At 49.2% G+C, this 24835-nt stretch overlaps 1 protein-coding gene across 1 annotated transcript; it reads left to right on the forward strand.

Annotated features, from left to right (window-relative positions):
* Positions 1–463: 463 nt before the first annotated feature.
* LOC116969917 (NACHT, LRR and PYD domains-containing protein 3-like) lies at positions 464–23755 on the forward strand. Its single transcript, XM_033016677.1, has 5 exons — positions 464–1072; positions 1549–1635; positions 1791–1961; positions 10730–10900; positions 23473–23755. The coding sequence occupies exons 1-5, from the start codon at positions 495–497 to the stop codon at positions 23753–23755; spliced, it is 1290 nt and encodes a 429-aa protein (XP_032872568.1). The 5' UTR covers positions 464–494.
* The last annotated feature ends 1080 nt before the right edge of the window (positions 23756–24835 follow it).

The raw sequence follows: 24835 nt of genomic DNA on the forward strand, positions 1-24835 counted from the left end.
AGTTGCTCCCAGGGTGTTCAGTGCTAGTGACCACCCGCCCCACTGCGTTACATTTACTGGAAAAGGCAGAGATCAGTGTCCGGGCTGAAATCCTGGGATTTGTTGGTGAGGAACGGAAGGAATATTTCACCAGGTATTTTCAAGATCAGACGGTGGCAGCAGCTGTTTTCAAACATGTGAAGGAGAACGAGATCCTGTACATCATGAGCAACAACCCCTCCTACTGCTGGATCCTCGGCCTGACACTGGGCCCCTTCTTCACACAAACACACTGGGACCCGCAGAGCGTTCCCAAGACCATCACACAACTATATTGCTACTTTATTTACAACATCCTGAAAAACCACAGCCGTGAGATTGAGAACCTCCGTGAGGTGTTACTGAGCGTTGGTCAGATGGCCTTCACTGGAGTGTCCAAGAAGAACATTGTGTTCACAGATAGAGATTTGATCAAATACAATCTGCAGCCTTCCCAGTTCCTGTCCGGGTTCCTGATGGAACTTTTGGAGAGAGAGGATTCAGCCCAGAGCGTGGTGTACACCTTCCCGCACCTCACCATCCAAGAGTTTGTAGCCGCACTCGCACAATTCCTGACTGTAGATCCCAGGGATATCGTGAAATTCCTGTCTGAAGCCCACAGCACGACAGACGGGCGATTTGAAGTATTTCTCTGTTTTGTCGCTGGTCTCTCCTCCCCACGGGCAGCTTGGATCCTGGAGGAGTTTCTGGGTAAATTCCCTCATCAAACAATCTGCCGAGTGATTGACTGGGTGAAGGAGGAGGTTCAACGTCAGATTAGAAATGCAGGGAGTCAGTTTGGTAAAAGGAAACTCCTGAACACGCTGCACTACCTGTTTGAGTCTCAGAATCCTGTACTGGCTCAGCAGACACTGGGTTCTGTGGAAAAACTTTCATTCAGTGGACTGGGACTGACCGTGATTGACTGTACTGTCCTGTCTCATGCCATCAGGCACTGTGCTACAATCAAACACCTCGATCTGAGGAACTGCCGCATTCAGTGTGAAGGTCTCCAGCGGCTGGGACCGGCTCTGCACAAGTGTCAGCACTTGAGGTAACTGTCCGTTTGTCGCTAACACTGAACTGTAAAATTGTTCCACTATTCACCCATAGATGCTGCCTGACCCGCTGAGTTACTCCAGCATTCACCCATAGATGCTGCCTGACCCGCTGAGTTACTCCAGCATTTTGTGTCAACCGTCTATGGGGCCGGCTGTCACTATGCACGGCACCCCTCCTATTTTACCCCCTCGGCTCGCCGGTGGTCGATTCTGCTGTCCTATAACCCCTCCCCCGGATCACCGGTGGTCAACTCCGTCCCCCCCTTCCCCAGGGTCGCGCGTGTTGCCTGCCGCCGTTCTCTGCACGAGTCGTCGAGGAATGAGAATAAAGTCACCAAACACCACAGCCACAGAGATTTGTTCAATAATGTGCTGAGATGCGTCCAGAAATATTAGTTTGGAAGAAATTATCTATCTCAGCCCCGGGGTTTGTATCAGTTTGTTTCTTACTCTGTCTGTTTGTGTTTAGACTGGGAAACAACGACCTGGGAGATTCCGGTGTGAAACTGGTATCTGCGGTGCTGAGGAACCCGGACTGTAAAATACAGACACTGGAGTAAGTCCCAGACTGTGAGAGATTGTGTTTACACTCACTGGGTGTGTGACACTGAACATTAATATGATCAGTAATTGTGTCACTGAGAAACATTGGGGATTTGCACCGTCTCCTGTCTCTCTGTATCCCTCACCCTCACTCTCTCTCATCTCCAGGCTGGAACGTGTTGGTCTCACACATTCTGGAGCCGAGGATCTCGCCTCCGCTGTCAGTACAAACCACACGGTGACGGAGCTGCATCTGAGTGGGAATAAGCTGGGAGATTACGGAGTGAAACTGGTCTCTGCGGTGCTGAGCAACCCGGACTGTAAAATACAGACACTGGGGTAAGTCCCAGACTGTGAGAGATTGTGTTTACACACACTGGGTGTCTGACACTGAACATTAATATGATCAGGAATTGTGTCACTGATAAACACTGGGGATTTGCACCGTCTCCTGTCTCTCTGTGTCCCTCACCCTCACTTTCTCTCATCTCCAGACTGGAACGTGTCGGTCTCACAGATTCTGGAGCCGAGGATCTTGTCTCCGCTGTCAGTACAAGCCCCTCACTGGCGAGGCTGAATCTGATGTTGAACTCCCTCACAGACCGATGTGTCCCAGCTCTCTGCCACCTCATACTGAACCACCCGAGTCTGGAGCAGATCTGGTGAGTGTTTGTGTTGATGTTTAATGTGATAAAATCTCAGGGGATCCGCGGGCTCCTCCTGTGATTTAGTTCTGTAAGTGTTGTTGAAATATTAACCCCAGTCCCTGTTACTGACACTGTTGTTTCATCTGTTTATTTCCATTTTATTCCTCGACTTGTTTTAGGGTGGTGGCGAATCAGTTAAGCGCAGATGGATGGAAGCAGCTGGAGAATCTGCAGATAACCAGATCCGGACTTAGAGTGGACGTGACAACATCTCGGGGTATAAATGCCCCCCCCCCCCCAGTTGTTCATTCCATTGGATTATAAGCTACCCAAGCGGAATTTGAGATGCTGTTCCACCAAGTAGCGTGTGGCCAAGGATGGAGAGGTTGGAATGGGAAGAGTTACAATGGTTAGCCACGGTCGACACAAGGCATAGACTCGCCAAGTGCTTTGTGCTCGATCTGCCAAGGCCAACTGGATCAACTACCTATTTTAACTGGTGCACAGACTTCTCCCTCCCTCGCCCATTTCACCCGCGTTTCTTCCTTTAGCTTCACAATTCACAACTCTTCAATCCCTTTGTCTTGCATCTTCTGCCTTTTCTTCTCTGGCCTTTGATCATCAACCTATCAAAACCTCACCTCGCCTGTATCCACCTTACTTGTCAGTCTTTGACCTATCCCTCCTATCGTCCACATGTCTCCCCCTTCCCCGCCATCTGAAGAAGGGTCCAGACTTGAAACGTCACCCATCCATATTCTCCAGAGATGCTGTTTCACCCGCCGAGTGACTGCAGCACATTGTGTCTTGTTCCAATATCCTGTTTAAGAAAAGCAGGAGAGAGAAAATGGGGAGTTATAGACCAGTTTCCCTGACATCGGTGGTGGGGAAGATGCTGGAGTCAATTATAATAGATGAGATAGCCGCACATTTGGATAGAAGTAACAGGATCGGTCTGAGTCGGCATGGGGAAATCATGCTTGACTAATCTTCTGGCATTTTTTGAAGATGTAACTCGGAAAATGGACAAGGGAGAGCCAGTGGATGTAGTGTACCTGGACTTTCAGAAAGCATTTGATAAAGTTCCACATAGGAGATTAGTGGGCAAAATTAGGGCACATGGTATTGGGGGTAGAGTGCTGACATGGATAGAGAATTGGTTGGCAGACAGGAAACAAAGAGTAGGGATTAACGGGTCCCTTTCAGAATGGCAGGCAGTGACTAATGGGGTATCGCAAGGCTCGGTGCTGGGACCGCAGCTATTTACAATATACATCAATGATTTGGATGAAGGGATTCAAAGTAACATTAGCAAATTTGCAGGTGACACAAAGCTGGGTAGCAGTGTGAACTGTGAGGAGGATGCTATGAGAATGCAGGGTGACTTGGACAGGTTGGGGGAGTGGGCAGATGAAGTTTAAGGCGGATAAATATGTGGTTATCCACTTTGGTAGCAAAAAGAGGAAGGCAGATTACTATCTAAATGGCGTCGAGTTGGGAAAAGGGAAAATACAACGGGATCTGAGGGTCCTTGTACATCAGTATGAAAGTAAGCATGCAGGTACAGCAGGCAGTGAGGAAAGCGAATGGCATGTTGTCCTTTATAACAAGAGGAATCGAATATAGGGGCAAAGAGATCCTTCTGCAGTTGTACAGAGCCCTAATGAGACCACACCTGGAGTATTGTGTACAGTTTTGGTCCCCTAATTTGAGGAAGGACATTCTTGCTATTGAGGGAGTGCAGCGTAGGTTTACAAGGTTAATTCCCGGGATGGTGGGACTGTCATATGCTGAGAGAATGGAGCAGCTGGGCTTGTACACTCTACAGTTTAGAAGGATGAGAGGGAATCTCACTGAAACATAAGATTGTTAATGGTTTGGGCACACTAGAGGCAGGAAACATGTTCCCGATGTTGGGAGAGTCCGGAACCAGGGGCCACAGTTTAAGAATAAGGGGTAAGCCATTTAGAACGGAGACGAGGAAACACTTTTTCTCACAGCGAGTGGTGAGTCTGTGGAATTCTCTGCCTCAGAGGGCGGTGGAGGCCAGTTCTCTGGATACTTTCAAGAGAGAGCTAGATAGGGCTCTTAAAGATAGCGGAGTCAGGGGATATGGGGGAGAAGGCAGGAATGGGGGATGATCAGCCATGATCACATTGAATGGCGGTGCTGGCGCGAAGGGCCGAATGGCCTACTCCTGCACCTATTGTCTATTGTTTCAATCAGTTCTAATAGTGGGGGGGGGGGGGGGGATCAGTCAGGATCACTGTTTCAGCGGGAGCCAAGGGGACTGATTCAGATGGTGTTTAGTTTCTCTCTTTGTATACACAGATCTAATGCCTACATTCTCTGAGCTCCTGACACAGTGGAACGAGTACCAATTGTTTCAACTGACAAAACTCTATCAGGAGAGACTGAAACAGACGATTGAAGAAAAGGTTGAACGTCTCAGCTTCACGATGAAACAGGAGGGATGTTTCAATGAACAAGAACACGGGGTAAGTGGAAGGAACACGGTGACTTGTGTTTCTGAACTGACGGCATTGGGGGAAAGAGTGACCAATGTCAGTCTCACTCACCTCTCACTGCATGAGTTGATACTGGAGACAGATCTGTGATCAGATTGCCTCGTGTAGACCTGGTAGCAGGAATAAAACCTGGGAGCTGGGGATTGCTGAGAATGTTCCATTCTGATCCAACTTTTCTTCCTACACATGTATCTTAGTATAGCGGTCAGGGAGCAGTAAACCTGTTTCTGAATATCTGAATGGTGGCCGATTAGGAAAAGGGGAGATGCAACGAGACCTGGGTGTCATGGTACACCAGTCATTGAAAGTAGGCATGCAGGTGCAGCAGGCAGTGAAGAAAGCCAATGGTATTTTAGCATTCATAGCAAAAGGATCTGAGTATAAGAGCAGGGAGGTTCTACTGCAGTTGTACAGGGTCTTGGTGAGACCACACCTGGAGTATTGCGTACAGTTTTGGTCTCCTAATCTGAGGAAAGACATTCTTGCCATAGAGGGAGTACAGAGAAGGTTCACCAGGCTGATTCCTGGGATGGCAGGACTTTCATATGAAGAAAGACTGGATAGACTCGGCTTGTACTCGCTAGAATTTAGAAGATTGAGGGGGGATCTTATAGTAACTTACAAAATTCTTAAGGGGTTGGACAGGCTAGATGCAGGAAGATTGTTCCCGATGTTGGGGAAGTCCAGAACAAGGGGTCACAGTTTAAGGATAAGAAGGAAATCTTTTAGGACCGAGATGAGAAAAACATTTTTTACACAGAGTGGTGAATCTGTGGAATTCTCTGCCACAGAAGGTAGTTGAGGCCACAGTTCATTGGATATATTTAAGAGGGAGTTAGATGTGGCCCTGGTGGCTAAAGGGATGGAGAGAAGGCAGGTACAGGATACTGAGTTGGATGATCAGCCATGATCATATTGAATGGCGGTGCAGGCTCGAAGGGCCGAATGGCCTACTCCTGCACCTATTTTCTATGTTTCTATGTGAACCTGAATCTGAACTGATAATCCATTTCAAATCTCATCAGTCTCATTGGGCACATTGAGTTCAGTTCATGAAACCACAGAGGGCATTAGGCATGAGCACAACTGCAGATGCTGGTTTACAATAAAACACACAATGTGCTGCACAAAAGAACTCTGTTTTTGGAGATGCTGAATTACTCCAAGACATTAAACAGTTTGCTTATCATTCAATTGACAAAATAAACAAAAGTACATTTGCTAAAATCTACAATATCAACATAATGTGACGTAAATATTCATTCAGCAGGTGGGTTATTTGGGCATTTGTGGGAACAGAAGCCGAGTTAATGTACAGTTAAAGGAGAAAATGAGCTGCAGGAAATGTGCAAGTGATGGGTATCTTTGATCGGGTAAAACTGGGGTAGGCATAGAGATAAAGAAGTTATCTGGTCAATGAGTGAATGTGGGCTCAGCAAGGGAAAGAATGTAGATGAAAAATCATAATTGTTTTAAAATGCATAGCAGGGAGAAATGCAGGTTGGACTGGACGCGTCCATTCCTTGTGGGATGCAGCACAAAAGGAATTGGATTAATTTCACATCAATTTCAACACGGCCATCATTGGCCTGAATGGCCTGTTCCCGTGCTGTACTCTGCTGTGTTCTCAGACACGGCCACTGTGTTGTCAGCACAGTGTCATGGGTGCATGAAGAGGCAATCCAATGCCTGTCACTATGCTCAAAACTACCAGAATATCCCATCACTCAACAGCTAATTCCCTCCCCATTAGCATTGTCTCAGTCACTTCTCAATATATTCAATGTTGATCTTCACAGAGTGTCGCTGAGCTGGTGGTAAAGGGAAACCGCAGAGACGGTTCCACACTCTTCCTCAGTCTGTTGATGGAAAATGGCAACTGTGCCCGACGGGTGATGTGGGAATCCTTTGTGAAAATGCAGAATGAATTACCAAAGCTGCACAAAATACTGAAAGAAATTCAGGAGCTCGGTACGGTAAATCAACACACTGAACTGAATATCACATTGAAACACTGGAGTTAACAATGTTAGTCAAGTCTGGTTTAATGAATGCTCGTTGATTTGAACAGGTCCTGATCCACAAGAATACATGAACATCACCAGAGGTTTATCTGAATTACCCTCTCATATGGAAGGTGAGTGTTGAAATGTACAGTTCACACCAACGACTTGTTAGAATTGATGTAATGCTGAAACTGTTCAGAGCTTTGCAGAATGGGAAATCAGAAGATCAAAGGCTAAGCAATTGTTAGACTGACAAGGAGATTCGCTATGGATTGCTTCTTTGTCTGTAGATTCAGGTTTAGCTTAGTTTAGTGTATTGTCACATGTACTGAGGTACGGTGAAAAGCTTTTGTTGCGTGTTATCCAGTCAGCAGAAAACAATACGTGATTATAATCGAGCCATTTACAGTACAGAAACTATGAGGAAATAACGTTTAGTGCAAGGTAAAACGAGGAAAGTCCAATCAAGGATAGTCCGAGTGTAACCAAAGAGGTAGATAACCAAAGAATCAGTGAATTGATTTAATTGAAGGGTATTCAGAATCAGAATCACACTTTATTCGCCAAGTGTGTTTTGCAACATACGAGGAATTTCACTGGCCAGGTCTGTCATACATTTAAAAGCCTACTCCTACAGATCATTCAAAAACACATTTTAACATGAACATCCACCACAGTGACTCCTCCACATTCCTCAACATGATGGAGGAGGACTTGAACAAATAAAGTTCAAGTCCTTCCCTTAGTTCTTCCTCGGCCGTGGGCCTCGAGCCCTCGTTAACGGGACGATCTTGACTTCCGAAGCCGGTGGCGTTCGGGTCCCTCCGTGTCAAGGCGAGCCACTCCCGCATCGGGGGGGATGTCAGCTCCCCGCGCCGGTCGATCGAACCTCGCGTCAGGGCTGGTCGAACCTTCCGTGGCGTTGGAGCTCCCGACTCAGCCTCACCCAAGGACTGCGGGCCCTTGGTGTTGGTTCCGCGGTGGGAGTGATGCGAGGCAAGGGATTCGCTCCGATGTTAAGTCCACTCCCCGTGGTGGGGCTCACGACAGTCCGAGGAGGCTTCCAGCTCCATCGATGGTAGGTCGCAGAGCCCGGAGAATGTGATTAGAAAACTGATCACATCTCTGGGAAGGTAAGAGCCTGAAAAAAAAGTTTCCCCCGATCCCCTCCTCCCTCCCCCCACATAAAACAAACCGAAGAACATTAAAACAAAAGTTTTAACAAACTAAAAAATAACAAAAGAGTGAAAAGACAAACAGACTGCCGGCAGGGCTGCGCCATCCATCCCCGGCACCCCTGGTGGTCTAACTCATTCTTGTAGTTTTTAATATTGAGGTTTTAAGTTGAGCCACCTAACATGTGTCCATTATCTGCCTGTTCCCGTGCAAGATGTTCAACAGAAACACAAGGAGACTCTACGAGAACAGACTGAAACACTGAGTGTGAACACCATCCTGATGAAGGAGAAGGTTAAGGCTTTCCAGCTGCTTGATCGATACGTTGAGCTCACAATCATCTCCACTGTTCGAGATCGGACAATGGTGGAACATGAGCTGCTGGCAAGAGGCCAGGACCATGAGGAATGGCAAGAGAAACATCTCCGGGGAAAACTGGAAAAGATCAGGACTGATCAATTGTTCCACAGCAGCTTTTCCCGGAGTAAATCCCAATCTGGGAGTTCAGCAACAGTAGGCGGAGTCCCAGGGATCGGAAAAACAACAATGGTGCAAAAGATTGTTCATGACTGGGCTACAGGGAAAATATACCCACACTTCCAGTTTGTCTTCAGTTTCAAATTCCGGGATTTGAACACTATTAACTGCAGAATAACCCTGAAGGAACTGATTCTGGATCAGTATCCTTACTTTGGGAATATCCTGGCAGAGGTCTGGAAGAACCCAGAGGGATTGCTGTTTATATTTGACGGTTTGGATGAATTCAAGGGCAGAATCGATTTTGCTGACAATCGGAGATACACAGAGCCTAAGCACCAGTGCCCAGATCCAGAGTGGTGGTGTGAAGTGTCTGACATTGTGTACAGTTTAATCCAGCACAAGCTGCTCCCAGGGTGTTCAGTGCTAGTGACCACCCGCCCCACTGCGTTACATTTACTGGAAAAGGCAAAGATCAGTGTCCGGGCTGAAATCCTGGGATTTGTTGGTGAAGAACGGAAGGAATATTTCACCAGGTATTTTGAAGATCAGTCGGTGGCAGCAGCTGTTTTCAAACATGTGAAGGAGAACGAGATCCTGTACACCATGAGCTACAACCCCTCCTACTGCTGGATCCTCGGCCTGACACTGGGCCCCTTCTTCACACAAACACACCAGGGCCCGCAGAGCGTTCCCAAGACCATCACACAACTATATTGCTACTTTATTTACAACATCCTGAAAAACCACAGCCGTGAGATTGAGAACCTCCGTGAGGTGTTACTGAGCGTTGGTCAGATGGCCTTCACTGGAGTGTCCAAGAAGAACATTGTGTTCACAGATAGAGATTTGATCAAATACAATCTGCAGCCTTCCCAGTTCCTGTCCGGGTTCCTGATGGAACTTTTGGAGAGAGAGGATTCAGCCCAGAGCGTGGTGTACACCTTCCCGCACCTCACCATCCAAGAGTTTGTAGCCGCACTCACACAATTCCTGACTGTAGATCCCGGGGATATCATGAAATTCCTGTCTGAAGCCCACGACACGACAGACGGGCGATTTGAAGTATTTCTTCGTTTTGTCGCTGGTCTCTCCTCCCCACGGACAGCTTGGATCCTGGAGGAGTTTCTGGGTAAATTCCCTCATCAAACAATCTGCCGAGTGATAGACTGGATGAAGGAGGAGGTTCAACGCCGGGCTCAATTTTTAACGAGTGAAGCTGCTAAACGGAGCTTCCTGAACACGCTGCACTACCTGTTTGAGTCTCAGAATCCTGTACTGACTCAGCAGACACTGGGTTCTGTGGAAAAACTTTCATTCTATCGACTGGGACTGACCGTGATTGACTGTGTGGTCCTGTCTCATATGCCATCAGGCACTGTGCTACAATCAAACACCTCGATCTGTTCGACTGCCGCATTCAGTGTGAAGGTTTCCAGCGGCTGGGACCGGATCTGCACAAGTGTCAGCACTTGGGGTAACTGTCCATTTGACACTGTACTGTAAAATTGTTTCACTATTCACCCATAGATGCTGCCTGACCCGCTGAGTTACTCCAGCATTTTGTGTCGTCTGTCTATGAGGCCGGCTGTCACTATGCATGGCACCCCTCCTATTTTACCCTCGGCCCGCCGATGGTCGATTCTGCTGTCCTCTTGCTCCTCCCCCGGGCCACCCGTGGTTAACTCCGTCCTCCCCTTACCCGGGTCACTGGTGGTCAACTCTGTCCTCCCCTTACCCGGGTCACTGGTGGTCAACTCCGTCCTCTCCTTACCCGGGTCACTGGTGACCCGGGTCACTGGTGGTCAACTCCGTCCCCCCCCTTCTCTGGGTCACCAGTGGTCGACTCCGTCCCCCCCCTCCCCCGGGTCGCGCGTGTTGCCTGCCGCCGTTCTCTGCATGGGGAACATTTCCCGGTCGTCGGGGAATGAGAATTAATGGTGAAAGTCACCAAACACCACATCCACAGAGATTTGTTCAATAATGTGCTGAGATGTATCAGTTTGTTTCTTACTCTGTCTGTTTGTGTTTAGACTAGGAGGCAACGACCTGGGAGATTACGGTGTGAAACTGGTGTCTGCGGCTCTGAGGAACCCGGACTGTAAAATACAGAGACTGGAGTAAGTCCCAGACTGTGAGAGATTGTGTTTACACACACTGGGTGTCTGACACTGAACATTAATATGATCAGTACTTGTGTCACTGATAAACACTGGGGATTTGCACTGTCCTGTCTCTCTGTGTCCCTCACCCTCACTCTCTCTCATCTCCAGGCTGGACTATGTTGGTCTCACACATTCTGGAGCCGAGGATCTCGTCTCCGCTCTCAGTACAAACCACACGGTGACGGAGCTGAACCTGAATGAGAATAAACTGGGAGATTACGTGGTGAAACTGGTGTGTGCGGTGCTGAGCAACCCGAACTGTAAAATACAGAGACTGAGGTAAGTCCCAGACTGTGAGAGATTGTGTTTACATTCACTGGGTGTCTGACACTGAACATTAATATGATCAGTAATTGTGTCACTGATAAACACTGGGAATTTGCACCGTCTCCTGTCTCTCTGTGTCCCTCACCCTCACTCTCTCTCATCCCCAGACTGGAGGAAGTCGGTCTCACAGATTCTGGAGCCGAGGATCTCGTCTCCGCTCTCAGTACAAACCACACGGTGACGGAGCTGTACCTGACACGCAACTCCCTCACAGACCGATCTTTCCCCACTATCCACCGCCTCATACAGAACTGCCCGATACTGACGCACATCTGGTGAGTGTTTGTGTTAATGTTTAATGTGATAAAATATCAGGGGATCCGCGGGCTCCTCCTGTGATTTAGTTCTGTAAGTGTTGTTGAAATATTAACCCCATGTTTTTGACACTGTTGTTTCATCTGTTTATTTCCTCTTTATTCCTCGACTTGTTTCAGGGTGGCGCAGAATCAGTTCAGTTCAGATGTATACATACAGCTGAGCCATCTGAATGCAAGCAGACCCGGACTGAGAGTGGACATGACAACAGCTCTGAGTATAAATGTCCCCCCTCCCGCTCACCCCCCGCTATCCCCTCCCCTCCCTCCACCCCCCCTCTCCCCTCCCCCCCGCTATCCCTCTCCCCTCCCCCCCGCTATCCCTCTCTCCCACCCCCCCCTCTCCCACCCCCCCCTCCCCCCTCTCCACCCCCCCCCCTCCCCCCCCCCCCCCCTCCCACCCCCCCCTCTCCCACCCCCCCCCCTCTCCACCCCCCCCTCTCCCACCCCCCCCCTCCCCCACCCCCCCCCTCTCCCACCCCCCCCCTCTCCCACCCCCCCCTCTCCCATCCCCCCCCTCTCCCATCCCCCCCCTCTCCCATCCCCCCCTCTCCCATCCCCCCCCTCTCCCCTCCCCCCCCCTCTCCCATCCCCCCCTCTCCCTCCCCCCTATCTCCCCATCCCCTCCCCCCTCTCCCCCCCCGCCCCCTCTCCCCTCCCCCCCCTCTCCCCTCCCCCCCTCTCCCCTCCCCGCCCTCTCCCCATCCCCCCCCCCCCCTCCCCCCTCCCCTCTCTCCTCCCCCCCCTCTCCGCCTCCCCCCCTCTCCCTCCCCCCGTCTCCCCATTCCCCCTCCCCTCCCCCCTCTCCCCCAATCCGCCTCTCCCCCCCCCCCTCCCTCTTCCCCCCCTCCCTCTTCCCCCCGAGCCTCCTCCCTCTTCCCTTCCCCCCTCCCCGCCTCTTCCCCCCCCCTCCTCCCTCTTCCCCCCTCACCTCCCGCTTCCCCCCCCCTCCTCCCGCTTCGCCCTCACCCCCCTCCTCACCGCTTCCCCCCTCCTCACCCGCTTCCCCCCCTCCTCCCGCTTCCCCACCCTCCTCCCGCTCCTCCCTCCCCCCCTCCTCCCGCTTCCCTCCCGCTTCCCCCCCCCCTCCCGCTTCTCCCCCCCCCTCCCGCTTCCCCCCCATCCCCATCCCGCTCTCTCCCCCCATCCCTCCCTACCCCCCTCCCGCTCCCCTCCCCCCCCCCCCATCCCGCTCCCCCCTCCCGTTTCCCCCATCCTCCCGTGTGCTGCACTGTTCTACGTATTATCTCCAAGTTTGTCTGCGTTAATCCAATTCATAAAGTCATGGACGTGGACAGTAAGGAAACCGGTTCTTTGGCCCAAGATGTCCCATCAACGGTCGAAGGACCAGAAACCGAAGTGAAGAAGTGGAAGCCAAGATACCGAACGGAAACAATGCCGAAAAGCCAAATAACCAAATAGACACGTGATTTAACAAAATAACCAAATTGGTTCTATAGCGGGAGAGGAGGTCCATGGGGAGGAGCGAATGCCACCTGAACACAAGTCGTGGTCTGATCAACCACGGCTGGGTCGCCTGGGTGAGGGTGTCTGATGTTGAAAGACCCGAAACACCCTAGGTTACATCACTGATGATGTGTTCAGGAGCATCTATCGATGTATTTGTATCAATCACACCAACAGTAACGCTGTATTCCAATTTGGATTATCATTTTGTTAAATCAACAGAAAGTTCCAATTCACGGGGTTTTATTCTATATTCAGGAAAATCCAAAAGCGGCAAAGGAAAATTAAAAATCCCCCCACCCCACCCTCCCATCTTCCCCGTCCAGTGATGTGCTGGACGTTGGTGTCTGGATCAATCGCTGACAAGGTCTCGGACAAATCCCGTCCCCGGAGACGTTATGTCCGTTCTGCGTATTGTCCTTTCGGCGTGGATTCCGTTCACATTCGTATACTTTTGCCATCGTGTCCATTCGGTTATTTGGGTTTTCGATGTGGTTTCTGTTCCGTATCTTCTCTTCCTGTTCTTTGCTTCGACTTCTTGTCCTTCGATGTCCCGTGCACACACGCCCATCATCACAGGTCGCACCTTCCTGCATTTGTCCCATATCCTGCTAAACCTTTTCGATCCATGTACCTGTCCAAATGTATTTTAAATTTTGTGATAGCACCTGGCTCAACTATCTCCTCTGGTAGCTTGTTCCATATGCCCACCACGCTCTGAGTGGAAAATTCCTGATTTCTATTCAATCTTTCCCTCTCATCTTAAACCTATGTCCCTTGGTTCCAGATTCCCCTCCTTTGGGTCAAAGTCTCAGTGTATTTAGCCTCTCTATTCCCCTCATGATTTAATCCACCTCTATAAGATCACCCCCCCCCCCCCCCCCCCCATCTTCATGCGCTCAAAGAAATAAAGTCCCAGTATGCTCAACCTCTCCCTATATTCCTGGCCCTTGAATCCTGGCAACCATAAACATATCTTTCCAGTTTGACAATAATATTCCTACATGTGTGTCCAATACTGAATACAACACCCCAAATGTTGCCTTGTCAATGTTTTGTTACACTGTAACATGACATCCCAACTTCTATACTCACTTCTCTCATTGATGAGTCGTGCCAGGGGAAAGAATGGGAGGAATAAGGAGGGGATGGGGTGTGGTTAATTGTTTAAAATCGGAGAATTCAATGTTCATACCATTGGATTGTAAGCTACCCAAGCGGAATTTGAGATGCTGTTCCACCAAGTAGCGTGTGGCCAAGGACAGAGAGGTTGGAATGGGAAGAGTTACAATGGTTAGCTACGGTCGACACAAGGCATAGACTCACCAAGTGCTTTGTGCTCGTTCTGCCAAGGCCAACTGGAGACACAGATCTGTGATCATCAGGACTCTGGGAGTACACAGTTTGTCAGCATTGTGTCATGGGTGCATGAAGAGGCAAACCAATGCCTGTCACTATGCTCAAAACTACCAGAATATCCCATCACTCAACAGCTAATTCCCTCCCCATCAGCATTGTCTCAGTCACTTCTCAATATATTCAATGTTGTTCTTCACAGAGTGTCGCTGAACTCGTGGTAAAGGGAAACCGCAGAGACGGTTCCACACTCTTCCTCAGTCTGGTGATGGAAAATGGCAACTGTGCCCGACGGGTGATGTGGGAATCCTTTGTGAAAATGCAGAATGAATTACCAAAGCTGCACAAAATACTGAAAGAAATCCAATGGCTCGGTACGGTAAATCAACACTGAACTGAATATCACATTGAAACATTGGAGTTAACAATGTTATTCAAGTCTGGTTTAATGAAGGCTCGTTGTTTTGAACAAGTCCTGATCCACAAGAATACATGAACATCACCAGAGGTTTATCTGAATAATGTGAAATTATTTCCCAGTTCCTGCCTGGGTTCCAGATGGAACTTTTGGAGAGAGAGGATTCAGCCCGGAGCGTGGTGTACACCTTCCCGCACCTCACCATCCAGGAGTTTGTAGCCGCACTCGCACAATTCCTGACTGTAGATCCCAGGAATATCATGAAATTCCTGTCTGAAGCAAGGAAGGTACAGGAGCCTGAAATCCGTGACCTCCAGGTTCAAGAACAAGTTCTTAAGACTTTAAACTTCTGAGGAATAATTGTAAATTGCCCCTAGTGTGTGTGAGATAGTGTTAGTGTGCGGGGGTTGTTGGTCGGCGCAGACTCGGTGGGCCAAAGGGCCTGTTTCCGCGCTGTATCTCTAAACTAAACTAAACTTAATAGTTAATACTTCCTCAATGTGTGCAAGACACGCTTTGAAACAATTCAAGGTGGTTCACAGAGTTCATATAAGATATGTTAGCTTGTTTTTATGGTCATATAATCCTACCTGTGACAGATGTAATTCTGAAGTGGCCTCACTGACTTGTATGTTCTGGTCCTGCCCACTTTTGGAAAAATATTGGAAATACATTTTTGATACTATTTCTGTAGGTTTAGGTATTGATTTACAACCTCATCCTATTGCTGCAATTTTTGGGCGACCAATGTTAGATTCTATTCATGTCCCGCTCCGCCCATCGGTTGATTGCTTTTACCACGTTAATTACCAGAAGATCTATTTTATTCAAATGGAAAGACTAATCCTCCGACCACATTCCATTGGTACTCTGGAACGATATGTTTACGCTTAGAAAAAATGAGGAGTGACATTGTTGAACATTGTTGACATTGGTTAAATTTGATAGGACTTGGGGAAGATTTATTCAACATTTTCACACAACATAAATTGTCCCCTCTCCAACTGTTATAATAATTATTTTACTTTTATACGCTGGAACGGACTTGACGACAAACAGGAACTTAGATTGTTGAAATTCTTTGCAGCCCAGATTCTGTTCTGCTTTTTTTCCCTCTAGTTTAGCGGGGTTTTGTTTTTTCCTTCTTTGTGTATGTTGACACTGGACTCATATTTAGGTTATACCTGCCATTAATGTAACCCTGATCCCTCTGTATCAATATCATTGTTATGTTTATCATTATTTTTTTGTTGTCTTGTTTTTGCTTTTGAAAAAAACTAATAAAAAGATTTTTAAAGGAAAGAAAAGAAAAAGATGTTTAAGAGAGAACTGCAGATGCTGGACAAATCGAAGGTAGACACAAAACGCTGGAGTAACTCATCGGGTGAGGCAGCATCTATGGAGAGAAAGGATTGGCGATGTTTCGGGTCGAGACCCTTTCAGTCTGAAGAAGGGTCTCAACCAGAAACGTCGCTAATTCCTTCTGTCCATAGATGCTGCCTCACCCGCTAAGTTTCTCCAGCAATTTTTGTCTACCTTAAACTAAAAAAGATATGGCTTGGATACAGGCCCTTCGGCCCACCGAGTCCGCACCGACCAGCGATCACCCCGCACACTAACACTATCCCACACACACTGGGGACAAATTACAATTTACAGGAGCCAATTAACCTACAAACCCGCATGTTTCTGGAGTGTGGGAGGAAACCGGAGCACCCGGAGAAAACCCACGCAGGTCATGGGGAGAACGTGCAAACTCCATACAGACAGCACCCGTGGTCGGGATCGAACTGTGAGGCAGCAACTCTACCACTGCACCATCTGATAGAAGTGTATTGAAAATAGGTGCAGGAGTAGGCCACTCGGCCCTTCAAGCCAGCACCGCCATTCAATATGATCATGGCTGATCATCCACTATCAGTACCACGTTCCTGCCTTCTCCCCATATCCCCAGACACCGTTAGCCCCAAGAGCTAAATCTAACTCTCTTGAAAACATGCAGTGAATCGGCCTCCACTGCCCTTCTGTGGCAGAGAATTCCACAGATTCACAACTCTCTGTGTGAAAACGTTTTTCCTCATCTCAGTCCTAAATGGTCAACCCCTTATTCTTAAACTGTGTGTGGCCACTGGTTCTGGACTCCCCCAACATGGGGAACATGATGTTTCCTGCATCTAGCCTGTCCAATCCCTTAAGAATTTTATATGTTTCTCTAAGATCTCCTCACATCCTTCTAAATTCCGGTAAATACAAGCCCAGTCGACCCGTTCTTTCATCATATGTCAGTCCCACCATCCTGGGAATTAACCTGGTGAACCTACGCTGCACTCCCTCAATAGCAAGAATGTCCTTCCTCTAATTAGGGGACCAAAACTGCGCACAATACTCCAGGTGTGGAATTATGAGAGACATAGATCAGGTAGACAGCCACAACCTTTTTTCTAGAGGGTGGACATATCAAAGACCAGAGGGCTTGGCTTTTAGGTGAGAGGAGAAAAGTTCAGACAGCAGGCCCTTCGGCCCAACTTGCCCACACCGGCCAACATGCCCCATCTACACTAGTTCCCCCTGCCCACATTTGGCCCAAATCCCTCCAAACCTGTCCTATCCTTTTACCTGTCCGAAGGTTAGAGTCCCAAGCTCAACTACCTCCTCCGACAGATCGTTCCATACACCCACCTCCCTTTGTGTGAAAATGTTACCTGTAAAGGTTCCTATTAAATATTTCCACCCCCCCTTACCTTAAACATGTGTCCTCTGGTCCTCTATTCCCCTACTCTGGGCGTCTACCCGATCTATTCCTCTCATGATTTTGTACACCTCTATAAGATCGCCCCTCATCCTCCTGCGCTCCAAGGAATAGAGTCCCAGCCTGCTCAACCTCTACCTGTAGCTAAGGCCCCTCGTGTCCTGGCGACATCCTCGTGAAACTTCTCTGCGCCCCCTCCAGCTTGACGACATCCTTCCGATATAATGCGGCGATCAGAGCTGAACACAATACTTTTCCCCCATCCACTGCCCTATCCACTCTCGCATAGCCCCCAACACAGGCACGAAGAGAGAGGGAGGGGGGGTAGAGATTGAGGGGTGGGGGGGGCGCACGGCAGAGAGGGAAGGGGAGGGGGGATAGCAAGGGATGGGGGAGAGAGGGAGTGGCCTTACCAATGCCTTTTACATGGGAAGTTTAAAGGAGATGTGCGGGGCAGGTTTTATTTACACAGAGGGTGGTGGGTGCTTGGAACGCGCTGCCAGGGGTGGTGGTGGAGGCAGAGACGATAGTGGCGTTTAAGAGGCTTTTAGACGGGCGCGTGGACATTATGGGGTCTGGATCACATGCAGGCAAGAGAAGTTTAATTTAACCTGGCTTCATGTTCGCCACAGACATTGTAGGCCCGAAAGCCTGTGTCGGCCTACAATACACCGCGGAAACAGGCCCTTCGGCCCACCGAGTCCGCGCCGACCAGCGATCCCCGCACACTAACACAATCTCACACACACTGGGGACAATTTACAATTTTACACCAAGCCAATTAACCTCCAAACACGCACGTTTCTGGAGTGTGGGAGGAAACCGGAGCACCCGGAGAAAACCCACGGGGAGAACGTGCAAACTCCGTACAGACAGCACCCGTGTTCGGGATCGAACCCGGGTCTCCGGCGCTGTGAGGCAGCAGCTCTACCCGCTGCGCCACCGTGACGCCCCTGTTTTATCTTCTATGTTTTAAGAAATAAAATATCTGAAACGTGTGCAGAGGAGATTCTGACTGGATTGATGGGCCTTAGAGGGTTTAGAGAATGGATAGGCTGGGCTAGATTTCACTTTAGTTTAGAGATACAGCCCAAAGTTCGGCACAGACCTTGTAGGCCGAAAGCCTGTTCTTGTACTGTTTAGAGATACAGCTCAGAAACAGGCCCTTCGGCCCACCGGGTCCGTGCCGACCAGCGATCCCCGCACGCTAACACTATCCTACACACACGCACCCGGATTTGGGTCGAGACTGGAAAAGGGTCTGAATCTGAAACATCACCCGTTCCTTCTCCCCAGAGATGCTGCCCGTCCCGCTGAGTTACTCCAGTATCTTGTGTCTATCTTCAGTGCAAACCAGCATCTGGGTGCTCCAGCGTTTCCTCCCACGCTCCAAAGACGTGCGGGTTTGTAGGTTAATTGGCTTCGGTATCATTTTAAATTGTCCCCAGTGTGTTCAGGAAAGTGTTAGTGTGCGGGGATATATCTGTCTGTCGGTATGTGTGTGAGTGTATATATATATATGTTTGTGTGTGCCTCTGTCTGTGTTCCTGTCTACCTGTGACTGTATGTGTGTGTCTCTGTATGTGTGTGTGTGTGTGTGTCTGTGTGTGTGTGTCTCTGTGTGTGTGTGTCTCTGTATGTGTGTGTGTGTCTCTGTGTGTGTGTGTGTCTGTATGTGTGTGTGTGTCTGTATGTGTGTGTGTCTGTGTGTGTGTGTGTGTCTCTATGTGTGTCTGTGTGTGCGTCTCTGTATGTGTGTGTCTGTGTGTGTGTGTCTCTATGTGTGTGTGTGTGTCTCTATGTGTGTGTCTGTGTGTGTCTGTGTGTGTGTCTCTGTGTGTGTGTGTCTCTGTATGTGTGTGTGTGTGTCTGTGTGTGTATGTCTGTGTGTGTGTCTCTCTGTATGTGTGTGTGTGTGTCTGTGTGTGTGTGTTTCTGTGTGTGTGTGTCTCTGTATGTGTGTGTGTGTATGTCTGTATGTGTGTGTCTCTGTGTGTGTGTGTGTGTCTGTATGTGTGTGTCTGAGTACGTGTGTCTCTATGTGTGTGTGTCTCTATGTGTGTGTGTGTGTGCGCGTCTCTGTCTGTGTGTGTGTGTCTCTGTATGTGTGTGTGTGTGTGTCTCTATGTGTGTGTCTGTGTGTGTGTGTCTCTGTGTGTGTGTGTCTCTGTATGTGTGTGTGTGTGTCTGTGTGTGTATGTCTGTGTGTGTGTGTCTCTGTATGTGTGTGTGTGTGTGTGTCTGTGTGTGTGTGTCTCTGTATGTGTGTGTCTCTATGTGTGTGTGTGTGTGTGTGTGTGTGTCTGTGTGTGTGTGTGTCTCTGTGTGTGTGTGTCTCTGTATGTGTGTGTGTGTGTCTGTGTGTGTGTCTCTGTGTGTGTGTGTCTCTGTATGTGTGTGTGTGTGTGTGTCTTTGTGTGTGTGTCTCTGTATGTGTGTGTCTCTGTATGTGTGTGTGTGTGTCTGTGTGTATGTCTGTGTGTGTGTGTCTCTGTATGTGTGTGTGTGTGTCTTTGCGTGTGTGTCTCTGTATGTGTGTGTGTGTGTCTGTGTGTGTGTCTCTGTATGTGTGTGTCTCTGTATGTGTGTGTGTGTGTCTGTGTGTGTGTGTGTCTCTGTATGTGTGTGTCTCTGTATGTGTGTGTGTGTGTGTGTGTGTCTGTGTGTGTGTGTGTCTCTGTGTGTGTGTCTCTGTATGTGTGTGTGTGTGTCTGTGTGTGTGTGTTTCTGTGTGTGTGCAGTGGCGGAAACCCCAGGGGGGGCCAGAGGGGACACGTCCCCCCCATGTTTTGTTGTAATCCGGATTTTAAAACCCGGAGAAATCTCCGCTTTCCCGCGAGACTGGGGGTGGGACTGCTCATCGAGGGCGCGGATTGGGCGAGAGAGACGTCGGTCAGCAGGCAACGGGGGCGGCACTTGATGATTCAGCGCCATCATTGGAGGAGGGAGGTGTCCAGGTCATAGGGTCACAACGGCAGCCCTGGACACCAAAGACCTTTGCTGGAAACCCTATAGGGGGGTTGCACGGAAGGTCACTGGGTCATAGGGCTTGATGCACGGAGCCGCTAAATCCATCTGGAGGACATCCGTCACTTCCGGTATATGTTATTAATGCAAGAACCGCGTACTTTCCGACCTGTTAAAAACCGCCAAAATGTTGAATGTTTGCGCTGAAATATATTGTGGAAGTCGGGGTAAGTGTGAGAGACATGTACCCAACTTCAGAATTCCAAACGTGAAGCGAAATTCAGGTATGGAGAAGCGAGAACTGAAGGGACAACAGCAGCTAAAGTACTTGGTAAACATTGAAAATATTGGGGATTATCGCGTTTGCTCACTGCATTTCATCAAGTAAGGCATTATTTGTGTTTTTTTCTTGATTCCTTTGGTATCTGAAAAGTCTCAGAAGTGATAAATCTGGCTGTAAAGTTTTCTTCAGAGGCGTTTTCATTTTGTATGTAAAAACCCACTTGAGAACCATGGGCGATTTAAAAAAATGACAGCCGGATTTATCACTTCTGAAACTTTTTAGATGCCAAAGGAATCGAGAAAAGACACAAATAATGCCTTACTGTTGATGAAATGCAGTGAGCAAACGGCCAATGTTCGCCAAGCACTCTGTCTGTTGTTGTCCCTTCAGCTCTCGCTTCTATCTACCGTCATTTCTCCCCACTTTTTGAATTCTGAAGTAGGCTAAATGTCTCTCACGCTTATCCCGATTTCCATAATTATTTACAGCGCAATAATTGACAATTTCGGCGGGTTTTAATGGGCCCGCTACGCTGGAGACAATGGTAAGTGCCTACCTGTAATTCATCGCGTGTACTCCACTTGGTGTAGAGTAGCAACAGTACGGGTCATGGGTCGTGACCCGACTGCCGTGAAACCTCCCTATAGGTGTGTGTGTGTGTCCCCATATGCATGTGTGCCTCTTTGTATGTGTGTGTGAATCTGTCTGTGTAGCTCTATACAGTGCATTCAGAAAGTTTCAGACCCCTTCACTTTTTCCAGATTTTGTTACGTTACAGCCTTATTCTAAAATCGATTAAATTCATTTTTTCTATCTTCAATCTACACCCAATAGCCCACAATAAAAAAGCGAAAACAGGTGTTTAGAAATGTTTGTAAAATAAATAACTGAAATAGCACATTTACATAAGTATTCAGACCCTTTACTCAGTACTTTGTTGAGGCACCTTAGACAACGATTACAGCCTCAAGGTTTCTCGGGTATCACGCTACAAGCTTGGCACACCTGTATTTGGGTAATTCCTCCCATTCTTCTCTGCAGATCCTCTCAAGCTCTGTCAGGTTGGTTGGGGAGTGTTGATGCACAGCTATTTTCAGGTCCCTCCAGAGATATTCGATCGGGTTCAAGCCCGGGCTCTGGCTGGGCCACTTACGGACATTCACAGACTTGTCATGAAGCCACTCCTGCATTGTCTTGGACGTGAGCTTTAGGTCATTGCCCTGTTGGAAGGTGAACCTCCACCCCAGTCTGAGGTCCTGAACGCTCTGGAGCAGGTTTTCATCAAGGATCTCTCTGTACTCTGCTCCGTTCATCTTTCCCTCGATCCTGACTAGTCTCCCAGTTCCTGCCACTGAAAAACATCCCTACAGCATGATGCTGCCACCACCATGCTTCACCGTAGATATGGTATTGGCCAGGTGATGAGCGGTGCCTGGTTTCCTCCAGACGTGACACTTGGCATTCAGGCCAAAGAGTTCAATCTTGGTTTCATCAGACCAGGGAATCTTGTTTAGGTGCCTTTTGGCAAACTCCAAGCGGGCTGTCATGTGCCTTTAACTGAGGAGTGGCTTCTGTCTGACCACTCTACAATAAAGGCCTGATTGGTGGAGTGTTGCAGATATAGTTGTCCTTCTGGAAGGTTCTCCCATCTCCACAGAGGAACTCTGGAGCTCTGTCAGAGTGACCATCGGGATCTTGGTCACCTCCCTGACCAAGGCCCTTCTCCCCCGATTGCTCAGTTTGGCCAGGCGGCCAGCTCTATGAAGAGTCCTGGAGAGATTCCCGCAACTCCCTCGTCAATTCTTCCCTTCCCTCCCGTACCACCCCCTCCCCGGGCACTTTCCGTTGCAACCGCAAGAAATGCAACACCTGTCCCTTCACCTCCCCTCTTGACTCCATTCAAGGACCCAAGCAGTCGTTCCAGGTGCGACAAAGGTTCACCTGTATCTCCTCCAACCTCATCTACTGCATCCGCTGCTCTAGATGTCAGCTGATTTACATTGGGGAGACTAAGCGGAGGTTGGGCGATCGTTTCGCCGAACACCTCCGCTCAGTCCGCAATAACCTACCTGACCTCCCGGTGGCTCAGCACTTCAACTCCCCCTCCCATTCCCAATCCGACCTCTCTGTCCTGGGTCTCCTCCATTGCCAGAGTGAGCAACAGTGGAAATTGGAGGAACAGCACCTCATATTCCGTCTGGGGACCTTGCGTCCGGATGGCATTAACATTGAATTCTCCCAATTTTGCTAGCCCTTGCTGTCTCCTCCCCTTCCTTAACCCTCTAGCTGTCTCCTCCCACCCTCCCATCCGCCCGCCCTCGGGCTCCTCCTCCTCCTCCCCTTTTCCTTCCTTCTCCCCCCCACCTCCCATCAGTCTGAAGAAGGGTTTCGGCCCGAAACGTCGCCTATTTCCTTCGCTCCATAGATGCTGCTGCACCCGCTGAGTTTCTCCAGCAATTTTGGGTACCTATGAAGAGTCCTGGTGGTTTCAAAGTTCTATTTATGAATGACGGAGGCCACTGTGCTCTTCGGGACCTGCAATGCTGCGAAAAATGTTTTATACCCTTCCCCAGATCTGTGTCTCGACACAATCCTGTCTCGGAGGTCTACGGACAATTCCTTCGTCTTCATGGCTTGGTATTTGCTCTGACATGCACTGTCAACTGTGGGACCTTACACAGACAGGTGTGTGCCTTTCCAAATCATGTCCAATCAGTTTAATTTACCACTGGTGGACTCCAATCAAGTTGTAGAAACATCTCAAGGATAATCAATGAACTGAAGCTCAATTTTGAGTGTCATAGCAAAGGGTCTGAATACTTTCTCAATGCACTGTATGTGTGTGACTGTCTCTGTCTATGTGTGTGTGTCTGGATGTGTGTGTCCATGTGTGCAAGACTATATATTTGTGTGTGTGCATGTCTGTTTGTGTGTGTGTGTCTGTATCTCTCCGTCACTCTCTCTGTACAGAGCAGACAGCACGGGCAGGGCAGACGCTGGGCTGGGGCTGCGCTGCCGCTGGTGCCGGGACGGGGCGGGGGGGTCCGGAGCCGGGACAGGGGTCGGAGACAGACAGACAGACAGGGGGAGGGACGGGGCAGCCCGGGGGCAGGAGGAGGCTTCCTGTCGGCTAGAGAGGCCGGGAGGTGAGCTGAGGCCGCTCTGTGTCTGGGTCTGGGTCTGTGTCTGGGCTCCGAGCGGGTCCGAGGTCCGGTCTGTGTCTGGGGTGGCGGGAGGTCCGGGCTGGGGTTGAGTCTGGAGTCTGTATCTGTGTTTGTGTCTCTTGTCTGTGACTGGGTCTGTATGTGTCTGAGTTTGTATCTGTCTCTATACCGGTCTGTCTGGGTCTGTTTCTGTGTCTGGATCTGTGTCTCTGTCTGGGTCTCTGTTTCCCTGGCTCCGGGACGGGATGGAGGGGGCGGTGGGAATGTGTGAGTTCACGTTTTGACTCTCTCTCTCTCCCCATCTCTGACTCTCTCTGTATTACTCCCTCTCTGGCTCTGGGGGGCTGGGGTGGTGGGGAGGGGGGGGGGGGGGAGTGTGAATATGGGGGTTCACAATGCCTCTGCCTCTCCCGGCAAGACGTGGGCACCCTCTTCGGTTCCGACGCCCTCTGTATCACCCCCTCTCCGACTCTGGGGGCGAAGGGTGGGGGGGGGGTGAGGATTTGGATTATTTCAAAGTCAATCTTTACTTTAATAAAATTCAATACAAACACTTGTTGCAATTTAACAATTCTATTTCAGCGCTGTAGAGTTCGAAGCACTCGCCACACAAGCCAGCGGCTTGCGCAAGTTCTAAGAACTAACAGTCCAGAAATGCAAAGATTATATAGTCATTAAGCATCCGTGTACAATATTACACTATGGTAGACACATTCTTATCCTATCAGCATTGTCATTTGGCTGCAGCTCACTTGCCCTCATCCAGTCACCTAAATTAACAAATATCGCACACATGCAGCGTGTACATAGATACATGGACAATAGGTGCAGGAGTAGAGGCCATTCGGCCCTTCGAGCCTGCACCGCCATTCAATATGATCATGGCTGATCATCCAACTCAGTATCCCATCCCTGCCTTCTCTCCATACCCCCTGATCCCTTTAGTCACAAGGGCCACATCTAACTCCCTCTTAAATATAGCCAATGAACTGTGTGGCCTCAACTACCTTCTGTGGCCGAGAATTCCACAGATTCACCACTCTCTCTGTGTGTGAAAAAAAATGTTTTCCTCATCTCGGTCCTAAAAGACTTCCCTCTTATCCTTAAACTGTGTGTGTGTGGCCCCTAGTTCTGGACTTCCCCAACAAACTGTACAAACTTTTTTTTAT

Source organism: Amblyraja radiata, unplaced genomic scaffold (assembly GCF_010909765.2).
Source record: "Amblyraja radiata isolate CabotCenter1 unplaced genomic scaffold, sAmbRad1.1.pri scaffold_414_ctg1, whole genome shotgun sequence".
Taxonomy (NCBI): Eukaryota; Metazoa; Chordata; class Chondrichthyes; order Rajiformes; family Rajidae; genus Amblyraja; species Amblyraja radiata.

Coding starts and splice junctions, on each gene's coding strand:
- LOC116969917 (XM_033016677.1), top strand. CDS start 495: ATGGAACTTTTGGAGAGAGAGGATTCAGCCCAGAGCGTGGTGTACACC. Junction 1,962..10,729: donor TGTAAAATACAGACACTGGG/GTAAGTCCCAGA, acceptor TCTCATCTCCAG/GCTGGACTATGTTGGTCTCA. Junction 10,901..23,472: donor TGTAAAATACAGAGACTGAG/GTAAGTCCCAGA, acceptor CTCTCTGTACAG/AGCAGACAGCACGGGCAGGG.